The sequence below is a fragment of the Nerophis ophidion genome, linkage group LG11, assembly GCF_033978795.1.
Source record: "Nerophis ophidion isolate RoL-2023_Sa linkage group LG11, RoL_Noph_v1.0, whole genome shotgun sequence".
NCBI classification, from domain to species: Eukaryota; Metazoa; Chordata; class Actinopteri; order Syngnathiformes; family Syngnathidae; genus Nerophis; species Nerophis ophidion.
Window position 1 is genome coordinate 16,984,750 of NC_084621.1, and position 11,789 is coordinate 16,996,538.

The 11,789-nt window shown below is 42.8% G+C and overlaps 1 protein-coding gene across 1 annotated transcript in view; it reads left to right on the top strand.

Annotated features, from left to right (window-relative positions):
* ifnlr1 (interferon lambda receptor 1) overlaps positions 1–10,210 on the top strand; it is a 33,284-nt gene extending 23,074 nt beyond the window's left edge. Inside the window, exons 6-7 of the mRNA XM_061915172.1 lie at positions 4,608–4,738; positions 8,030–10,210. Of these exons, the coding sequence (XP_061771156.1) occupies positions 4,608–4,738; positions 8,030–8,890 (992 nt within the window). The 3' untranslated portion in view covers positions 8,891–10,210. The remainder of the gene's footprint in view (positions 1–4,607; positions 4,739–8,029) is intronic.
* Positions 10,211–11,789: the final 1,579 nt, after the last annotated feature.

Below are 11,789 nucleotides of genomic sequence, written 5' to 3' on the forward strand. Positions count from 1 at the left end.
CTACTTATTACTACCTCATTCAAGCCTGCCCCTTTTCTTTCTTCTGCCTCGGATCCTAATTTTTCTTTCACGCGACTGATGACGACTTGCTTTCCATGTTTATACTCGCTATCTCTCGCGCTGCGTTTTTGTTTATTCCCAGCTCTCATGCTACTAGTTTTTGTTTTCCCTTTTCGTGCCCGTGTGCAAAGTGTTAGTGTCTCTGTTTATTTCCCTAGCTCCCATGCTAGCTCCTTTTGTTTTCTGCTTAGCTCCAGTGTTTTTGTCCTAGCCTGTTTTATTAGTTTAATAAATACTTATTTCGTACCTTACGCTGTGTTCTTGCTCGACGCATCCTCGGAAGAACGAATCCGGCATCGCTATGCCACGCAAGTCTCACATTCAAGTTGATATAGATATTTACTGTAAGCGTTAAATAAAAAATGATAATAATTTGACTTATTTTTAACATTTTAGTGACTAAGACGCTCTATGCTCACCGGGAGCCCTAAGGATAAAAAAAATCCATATATTTTGTTATGGTTTGAAAATGAAAAATATCAAAATGGCCCCCGCATGCTTACATTTTTCCGTGTGCGGCCCTCTGTGGAAAAAGTTTAATTATTATTTAATATTAATTATTTAATTATTTAATATTTTTGAGTGATCACAGTGAAAAGTTAAATAAAAGCCGGTAAACGATTAGCTGCGGGCCACAAATGGCCCCCGGGCCGCACTTTGGACACACCTGATATAAACAAACCACGGTGAGTTCAAAGACCGCCAAAATTAGTAGGACAAAACGGCGCTCACCAGATATTTGAATCAGTGAAGCATGTTTAATATAAACAGTGTGCTTTATAGCAATTACTGAGGTTTGTTTCCTACAGAAACTATATTAAAACAAACAAAAACATGTTTTTTTCCTATCATCTTTTTTCATTTTTCATACATTTTTGAAAAAGCTCCAGAGAGTCACTATGGCGGCACTAAAGAGCCGCTGGTTGCCAACCCCTGCTGTAGGAGGACAAACATGACACAAACCTCCCTAATTGCTATAAAGCACACTGTTTATATTAAACATGTTTCACTGATTCGAATATTTGGCGAGCGCCGTTTTGTCCTACTAATTTTGGCGGTCTTTGAACTCACCGTGGTTGGTTTACATCAGGTGTGTCCAACTCAAATACAGAGTGGGCCAAAATTCAAAACTGAACAAATCCGCGGGCCAAGTTTGAACAAGTTAACCTTTTAATAGGGACCCAAACAAGTTTTGCATTAAATATTGAACAAGCAAGGCTTATATAACGTTATAGTGACATGCAAAATTGAGTTTCAAATAATAATAACAATAATAATTAAATATCAATGGCATATCAAATCAAATTTAAATAAAAATTGAATGCCTCTTTTGTATTTGCAGCCTTCTGAGGTAAATATTAACATTAACTTTTTCCAGAGGCTAATAAATCCATCCATCCATTTCCTACCGCTTATTCCCTTTTGGGGTCGCGGGGGGCGCTGGCGCCTATCTCAGCTACAATCGGGCGGAAGGCGGGGTACACCCTGGACAAGTCGCCACCTCATCGCAGAGGCTAATACATTTGAAAATAAAATAACAATGAATAAATCAACCATTCAGGCCTTTTTACTGCTCAGTTAATGTCGGGGCTCAGGTAGGCGGGGTTAGGGGGGCGGGGTTTGTTGGTAGTGGGGAGGGGGTGTATATTGTAGCGGTCCAAAAGAGTTAGTTCTGCAAGGGGTTCTGGGTATTTGTTCTGTTGTGTTTATATTGTGTTACGGTGCGTATGTTCTCCCGAAATGTGTTGGTCATTCTTGTTTGGTGTGGGTTCACAGTGTGGCGCATATTTGTAACAGTGTTAAAGTTGTTTATATGGCCACTCTCAGTGTGACCTGTATGCTGTTGATCAAGTATGCCTTGCATTTACTTACATGTGTGTAGAAGCCACACATATTACGTGACTGGGCCGGCACGCTGTTTGTGAGGAGGAAAAACAGACTTGACGACAGGTTGTAGTGGACGCTAAAGGCAGTGCCTTTAAGGCACACCCCCAATATTGTTGTCCGGATGGAATTCAGGAGAATGGTTGCACCGGGAGATTTTCGGGAGGGGCACTGAAATTCGAGAATCTCCCGGGAAATCGGTGAATGCGGTGTTACAGCAGCGGGCCAGCTCTAATGTTAATTTGATATTGCCTCAAGGGCCAAATGAAATTACACGGCGGGCCAAATTTGGCCTGCGGGCCAGAGTTTGACACCAATGGTTTACATGGACAACTTTCTCTGACTTTCTAGGACGTGTTTTATGCCACTTCTTTTTCTGTCTCATTTTGTGCGTGAATGCACAAAGATGAGTTTTTTTTTATGTTATTGACTTGTGTGGAATGCTAATCAGACATATTTGGTACCTGCATGACTGCAAGCTAATCGTTGCTAACATGCTATTTAGGCTAGCTATATGTACATATTGCATCATTATGCCTTATGTGTAGTTATATTTGAGCTCATTTAGTTTCCTTTAAATCCTCTTAATTCAATTTATATTTCATGACACACTATCTGTATCATATGCTCTAAAAATGCATTTTTCCATCGACAACATGACATCATCGCGCCAAGTGCGTGCTCTTTCAGTCAATTAGTGCTCATATATGCAGCCCCGCCCCCGGCCAAAAATGTTTTAATTGTAATTTTGAGGAATTTATCTGAACGTGCATGATCTATTTCTGTTCAAAATTGTATGAAATGTTTGAATATGAACTGTCGGTTTACTGCACTGTGCCAACTGTACTACTATATGAGTACCTATTGTCTCTTGTGTCATTGAAAATAAAACAGCAAAGTCCATTTGGCTGTCATCTGTTTTAATTATGAGACAAATGTGTCAAAATCATGATGTCTTTTTTCATGCTTGAAATAAGAAATGATTACTTTAAAAAAAGTAGTTTTAAACTTGAGTGTTGATGACACAGCTTTGCAACATTTGATATTCTACTTTCAAGCATGTTTTACTCAATATAGGTCATCACATCTCAGCAACAAGCTGGAATATCTTACTGAGATCCATCCATCCATTCATTTTCTACCGCTTGTCCCTTTTGCGGTGGAGCCTATCTCAGCTGCATTGGGGCGGTAGGCCGGATGCACCCTGGACAAGTCGCCACCTCATTGCAAGGCCCTTACTGAGATCATTTAGGGCCAAAACCCTTAAAACAAGTAAAAGTGTCAGGCTTGCCACTGACAGTTTGTTTGTGTTTTAGTTTTTCCTCTGTGTGTGTTTTTAGTTCCCGTCAGTGCTCTTATTTTGTCTGTTTCCTGTTTTTTTTTCCCCCTGTGGGCTTTTTCTCCTCAGCTGCGGCTGATTGGCACCTGGCCACACCTGGTGTCAATCAGCCCACTCCTGTTTGTACCTGCTTTTTCCTCCAGTCAGGGCTGGATTATTATCACGTATTGCATGTCGTTTCCGTATGGTATTGTCCCTCCTGTCGGGTTGTTGCAGCAAAGCGGTAAGCTATAATTCGTTAGATGTTTGTAGCTTACTGTTTTTTGGTTCCCTGCTTCCTATTTTGTCTTTGCACAACACGTATCGACTTCTGTTCCCTGTTCTGTTTATCCTAGCCTTTCGTTTTTACTAGCTTCCATGCTAAGCTCCGTTTATTTTCAATCAATCAATCAATCAATGTTTATTTATATAGCCCTAAATCACAAATGTCTCAAAGGACTGCACAAACCACTACGACTACGACATCCTCGGAAGAACCCACATAAGGGCAAGGAAAACTCACACGCAGTGGGCAAGGAGAATTCACACCCAGTGGGACGCCAGCGACAATGATGACTATGAGAACCTTGGAGAGGACCTCAAATGTGGGCAATCCCCCCGCCCTCTAGGGGACCGAAAACAATGGATGTCGAGCAGGTCTAACATGATACTGTGAAAGTTCAATCCACAGTGGCTCCAACACAGCCACGAGAGTTCAGTTTAAAGCGGATCCAAGACAGCATCGAGAGTCCCGTCCATAGGAAACCATCCCAAGCGAAGTCGGATCAGCATCGTAGAGATGTCCCTAACCGATACACAGGCGAGCGGTCCATCCTGGGTCCCGACTCTGGACAGGCAGTACTTCATCCATGGTCATCGGACCGGACTCCCTCCACAAGGGAGGGGGGGACAGAGGAGAAAAAGAAAAGAAGCGGCAGATCAACTGGTCTAAAAAGGAGGTCTATTTAAAGGCTAGATAGAGTATACAAATGAGTTTTAAGGTGAGACTTAAATGCCAGCTATTTTTGTTTGTTATCCGCCCACGTGCACGCTTTATGTTTGTACCCTTTGTTTGGTTTTGTTCTACTATTTTATAATAATTCCTTATTCAATGCCTGCCTCCTTCTCTGCATCTTGGAGTTGGTCACAAACTAACTCTGACAAAAAGACACTAACATAAAATCTGCTGAGTGAGAAGACTTATCAGACAGAAAATAGGCAAATATGACCCTTATTTGAGATATTTAAACTTGCTTGGATTTCAGTTTTTGCAGGCTAGTGTCATGCAGGAATGTGTGCAACAACTTTCTACCCGCGTGCTAACCGACACTTTGGTCTCCCTCAGATGAGCCGGCCCACATTCTGCTGTGGCTCCTCCCCACCGGCGCTCTGCTGGCGGCCGTTGTCGCCACGTCAGTCGGGGCTCTGTGCTTCTACGTGAGGGCTGTCAACAAAGGAAAGCTGCCACGGTCACTGGTGAGCAAGTTCTTCCTTCCCCCCCTGTTGAAAGTAACAATGAGGAAAAAGCTGCAGGACTGGAAAATCGAGCCTCGTTGTGCAGGATTTACACGTTAAGTTACTGATAATGAAAGTTCACTATATGGACAAAAGTCTTGCCTTGACTCACATATGAAATTGAAGTGCCATCCCATTCCGAAACCATAGGGTTCAATTTGCAGCTATTACAGCTTCAACTCCTCTGGGAAGGCTGTCCACAAGGTTGTGGAGTGTGTTTGTTCGGAATTTCCCACCATTCTTCCAAAAGTACATTAGTGATGTTGGTGGAGAAAGCCTGGCTATCAGTCTGCATTCTAATTCATCCCAAAGGTGTTCTATCGGGTTCAGGTCAGGACTCTGTGCAGGCCAGTCAAGTTCATCCACACTAGACTCTGTCATCCATGTCTTTATGGACCTTGCTTTGTGCACTGGTGCACAGTCATACAGCATTATTCCCATGTAAATAACATAAATACAGTCTATTACCGTATTTCTTTGAATTGCCGCCGGGGCGCTAATTATTTTAAAACCTCTTCTCACTCCGGCGCTTATCAAAGGCATGCGGTACATTTAGGCCTGCGCTTATAAATTTGAATGTGATGTAAGGATACCATCATGAAAAGCAATTTTAATTAAAAAAAAAAAACGTTTTTATGGTCTTACCTTTACTTATAAAAAAATATATATTAAAAAAATGTCTCCCTCACTGTGTCTGCGCACGGCGGCCATATTTGAAATGTTTTTTCTTTAAGGGCTGATAAAATCAAAACCGTAGCAGTAATTAAAAGTCTTTCATCAACTTTTAATCAGAAGGGTTCAATTTATCTCCTGTGGTAGTTTGAAGCCGACACGACAAACGTAGTAAGAGGAAAGAATGTTTGAAAAAAGATGACCGGTTTTTACAAAACTTTTATTTTGAAGGAGGAATTATAAACTTCCCATTGATTTTTGCTAGGGGTGGTCAATATATGAAATGTAGGTCTAAGTGAGACCTACATAGAAGTTTTTGTTTCATGTCTCTACGACATTCCTACGGGAAGTTACAGGCAGTTTTGTCTGTGTTTTCTTCCTAGGAGCAGTTTTGTCTGTGTTTTAGTCCTAGGGGTTGCTAGAGCGCAATTTTCAGTTATGGGGTTAGTTTTTTTGATTATATCGCAATTTTTGCCAGTCCCGATGTGTGTGTCCAGTTTGGTGAGTTTTGAAGTAAGTTAAGAGGGTCAAAATACAGCTCAAAAAAGGCAAAGGTGAGTGTTTTTAAAAAACTTTTGTTTTGAGGGGGGAATTGCAAACTTCCTGTTGATTTTTGCTGAAGGATGTCAGTGTATGAAATCTAGGTCTAAGTAAGATCTACATAGGGGTTTCTGTTTCATGTCGCTATGACATTCCTACTTGAAGTTACAGGCAGTTTTGTCTGTGTTTTCTTCCTAGGGGGCGCTAGAGCGCAATTTTTAGTTTTGAGGTTAGTTTTTTATTTTAAAATTAAATCGCAATGTTCGCCAGTCCTGATGTGTGTGTCAAATATGGTGAGTTTTGAAGCATGTTAAGGGGGTCGAATTTCAGCTCAAAGCTGTGGAATAATAATAAAGAAAGAAAGAATAAAACGCTAGAATATCAAAAGGGTCCCTAATAAAAATAAAAAAAACCTGCCTTTTAGTACTTTAAGTGTATGAAATACACAATATGAGCAGAATTTTTCTGGACTAAGTGTCCTGACAAGGTCAAACTGGGTGGCGTGGCTCAGATGGTAGAGCGGCCGTCCAGAAAACTTGAGGGTTTTTTGGTACAAATCCAGTTGCCATCCTCCTAGTCACTGTCGCAGTGCCCTCGGGCAAGACACGTCACACGCCTTGCCTCGGGCGCAGACCACGCTGGTGTATAAAATGTCCGGTGGGGGTCGGACGGGCAGTTGGCGGAAACTGGCAGCGACGTATCCCCGGGGAAGCTGTGGCCACAAATATAGCTTACTAGCAGCACTCAGTGGATTTGCACTGAATGAAAGATGGCTTCTCGGTTTCGCACGCTTTGATTCACTAGGAAAAAAAACTATTTTTACTGTGGAGACTAAGGTTGTAATGGAGAAGTCTGATGTACAAAGTTTGCAGGCAGCAAACCACTTCCCCTTTCGAGCTGTCCTGGATGAACTGAAATTCTTTTTTCCAATCATTTTGGAGTGACTGGGATAGGAATCAGCACCTCCAAGTCCGAGTCCATGGTTCTTGCCCGGAAAAGGGTGGAGTGCCATCTCCGGGTTGGGGAGGAGTTGGCACTCCACCCCAAGTGGAGGAGTTCAAGTACCTCGGAGTCTTGTTCACAAGTGAGGGAAGACTGGATGGATTGGTGCAGTGTATTCAGTAATGCGGACGCTGTATCGATGAGTTGTGGTGAAGAAAGAGCTGAGCCGGAAGGCAAAGCTCTCAATTTACCGGTCGATATACGTTCCCATCCTCACCTATGGTCATGAACTTTGGGTTATGACCGAAAGGACAAGATCACGAGTACAAGCGGCCCAAATGAGTTTCCTCCGCCGGGTGGCGGGGCTCTCCCTTAGAGATAGGTTGAGAAGTTCTGCCATCCGGGAGGAACTCAAAGTAAAGCCGCTGCTCCTCCACATGGAGAGGAGCCAGATGAGGTGGTTCGGGCATCTGGTCAGGATTCCACCCGAACGCCTCCCTAGGGAGGGGTTTAGGGCACGTCCGACCGGTAGGAGGCCACGGGGATGACTATGTCTCCCGGCTGGCCTGGGAATGCCTCGGGATCCCCCGGTAAGAACTGGACGGAGTGGCTGGGGAGAGGGAAGACTGGGCTTCCCTGATTACCCTGCGACCCGACCTCGGATAAGCTAAAGAAAATAGATGGATGGATGGATTTTGGAACTTGCAAGCATACCTCTTCTTCTTACTCGTCGTCGCCATGTCTCTTCTTCTGCTTCGTCGTCTTCTTCTTCTGGTCTGATTGCCGCGCTTGACCTCGAGGTGTAACCGTTATGATTGTCCAGCCGGAAACGGCACCCAGCGAAGGATGGTGTAGCAATATTGTTTTCCGGGTGGGAATTGGGAGAAATTCGTGAGAATGGTGGCCCCGGGATATTTTCGGGAGGGGCACTGAATTTCGTGAATTTCCCAGGGAAAACTAGGAGGGTTGGCAAGTATGCATTGACGGCTTCGTGACACAGTTTTAACTGTTGAGACAGAAAGACACATGACTATGTTGTGGACTTGGGAACGAGGTTATCATGGTCATAAACATCTGTTTTCTTTGTCCTTCACACAGGAGAGATATACTCCCACAACCGTGTCAAACATCGGGCAGCCTGCAGAGATGAATGACTTCATTTCAAAAGCGATGGTCTGCACCCAAAGTGAACAAATAGACTTGGATAAGTGCGCTAGGCCAAGGCCGGATGGGCCTTTCGTCGGACCCGGAGGCTATTCCCCACAGGAAGTCTCCAGCCAACCTTGGCCATGCAGCGTTAGCTCTTTACCAGAGAGACTAAATCGTCCGGACGTGACCTCCCAGTGTTCTGTCATCTACAGTTCAGTGGCCCGGGCTGTTCCGACAGAAGACAAGGAGCCCGCGAGCGTGGTCCTGGAGGACGGTGCAAACCCATTGCTTCCCCGGGACTTCCAAAGCCCAGCTGGTGTGGAGGATTGCGATGACCACGGAGACGGGCCGCTGCTGTTGCAAACAGTACGTGACGCCAATGGACGACTCCAGTTGCCTTCGCTTGCGTTAGAGTTGGAGAGAAGCACCATAGAACACCCTGAACCTGACAGAAAACCCCTTCTGTCTGACCTCCTGTTCTCCGCCGAGGACGTATCGTCTTCAACATTGTTGCAGCGCTCAGAGTCAACAGACTCTGGCTGTGAAGATGGTACTTTAAACCCGCCCGATCTGCCGTACGGCTACCCTGCACACTTGCCCTACCTTCGGGGAACACTGCCGTCTTTCTTCCCGAGCATGAACATAGCATCCAGTGGTGTGCATCCGTCAGGCTACGAACAAAACGGGCTGCCTTCATTGCAGGACTGCGAAATAAGAAACTGTGCTGGGACTCAGTCCAACGACATAGAGGACAAAGGATCAGACGATGGAATATTCCTCAAAGGTTGGGGGTTACAAATACGGGAGTAATCAGACCTAACTTGTGCTTTTCCAGCCTGGCCATCCAATCAGTTGTTTTTAAAAAAGTGACAGATTCGTAGATGACAATGAATGCACTTTTCTTTGTAGCAAAGACATTTTTATATGTAAGTCAAGTTTGACACAAATGGACAATGACAAGCTGAGAACCTCAAACATAAATGTATGTTATTTGTATTTATTATTTCCTGCTTTGAAATGATTGCAAGGCAGGCAGATAAGCGACATCCCTATATCCTATGTTACAGACATACCGTATTTCCTTGAATTGCCGCCGGGTATATAGTATGCGCCTGCCTAGAATTACTGCCGGGTCAAACTCGTTTCGCAAAATATTATTTTTATTAGCGCATGTGTAGAATTTCCGCAGGGTCAAACTCGTCACGTCACGAGTGACACTTCACCTGTCATCATTTTCAAAATGGAGGAGGCTGATTTCAATCATTTGAAATCGCATAAAGGGAAGAAGGTTAAGAGCTATTCAGTAGGATTTAAGGTCCAAGCACCGAGGCTGAAATGTAGAAAAATAGGGAAGAAGCGAAGCTTTCCAGATGCAATATTTACCGGAAAAAATCCAGTTGTCTTCAATTCTTCAAAACCTATTTCCTACTTTGGGTAGAAGAAAAATGATGAAGTGATACAAGTGTTGTGAAATGTTGAGTGAAAATGAAGAATTCCAATTGAAAGGCTGGAGACGGCCGAGAAAAACAAAGAAAGCAAATAATAAACTTGGAATTTCATGGCTGCAACACCTGCCAAAGTAGTTGGGAAAGGGCATGTTCACCACTGTGTTACATCACTTTTTCTTTGAACAACACTCAATAAATGTTTGGGAACTGAGGAGGTACGGTTCTACCTTGACTGCAGGTAACTTCCAGTCTGATAAGTTTTACTGTTCCATGAAAATGAACTTTACACACTCTCGACAATGATTGTTTTTATATTTGCTCTCCAATGGTAAACACAGCCCAAACTGAGCCTGTGATTACAAGTCATTAGTGCTGATCAGCTGGAGCATGCTCAGTTTAGTTTGAGGAGGCACAACATAAACCAGATGACAAGAATGATTGTTTCCGATATTTGTGTTCTGGTCCATAAAACTGGGATGTTTGCTTTTTTTTTTTGTCAGTGATACCATTTGGAAATCATTAATATGGAGTAATTGTGCGTGGAGTGTAAGTGATGATGCAATGTTTGAGGATACAAACACACTAAACTAGCATGTGTGATATATTATACATTGTTGTTGGTCAATTCCACTCTCATGTTCATTGAAAAAATGTCAAATAAACATAATAGTGTGAGAGTCCAGTCCATAGTGGATCTAATATAATAGTGAGAGTCCAGTCCATAGTGGATCTAACATAATAGTGTGAGAGTCCAGTCCATAGTGGATCTAACAAAATAATGTGAGAGTCCAGTCCATAGTGGATCTAACATAATAGTGAGAGTCCAGTCCATAGTGGATCTAACATAATAGTGTGAGAGTCCAGTCCATAGTGGATCTAACAAAATAATGTGAGAGTCCAGTCCATAGTGGATCTAATATAATAGTGAGAGTCCAGTCCATAGTGGATCTAACATAATAGTGTGAGAGTCCAGTCCATAGTGGATCTAACAAAATAATGTGAGAGTCCAGTCCATAGTGGATCTAACATAATAGTGTGAGAGTCCAGTCCATAGTGGATCTAATAAAATAGTGAGAATTCAGTCCATAGTGGATTTAAAATAATAGTGTGAGAGTCCAGTCTATGGTGGATCTAACATAATAGTGTGAGAGTCCAGTCCATAGTGGATCTAACATAATAGTTAGAGTCCAGTCCATAGTGGATCTAACATAATAGAGTCAAGTCCATAGTGGATCTAATATAATAGTGTGAGAGTCCAGTCCATAGTGGATCTAACATAATAGTGTGAGAGTCCAGTCCATAGTGGATCTAACATAATAGTGAGAGTCCAGTCCATAGTGGATCTAACATAATAGTGTGAGTCTAGTCCATAGTGGATCTAACATAATAGTGAGAGCCTAGTCCATAGTGGATCAGGCATAATAGTGTGAGAGTCCAGTCCATAGTGGATCTAACATAATAGTGTGGGAGTAACGTCCATAGTGGATCTAACATAATAGTGTGAGAGTCCAGTCCATAGTGGATCTAACATAATAGAGTCAAGTCCATAGTGGATCTAATATAATAGTGTGAGAGTCCAGTCCATAGTGGATCTAACATAATAGTAAGAGTCCAGTCCATAGTGGATCTAACATAATAGAGTCCAGTCCATAATGGATCTAATATATTAGGGTGAGAGTCCAGTCCATAGTGGATCTAACATAATAGTGTGAGAGTCCAGTCCATAGTGGATCTAACATAATAGTGTGAGAGTCCAGTCCATAGTGGATCTAACATAATAGTGCGAGAGTCCAGTCCATAGTGGATCTAACATAATAGTGACAGTTTAGTCCATAGTGGATCTAACATAATAGAGTCAAGTCCATAGTGGATCTAACATAATATTGTGAGAGTCCAGTCCATAGTGGATCTAACATAATAATGAGAGTCCAGTCCATAGTGAATCTAACATAATAGAGTCCAGTCCATAATGGATCTAACATAATAGTGAGAGCCTAGTCCATAGTGGATCAAGCATAATAGTGTGAGAGTCCAGTCCATAGTCGATCTAACATAATAGTGAGAGTCTAGTCCATAGTGGATCTAACATAATAGTGTGAGAGTCCAGTCCATAGTGGATCTAACATAATAGTGTGAGAGTCCAGTCCATAATGGATCTAACATAATAGTGAGAGCCTAGTCCATAGTGGATCAGGCATAATAGTGTGAGAGTCCAGTCCATAGTGGATCTAACATAATAGTGAGAGTCTAGTCCATAATGG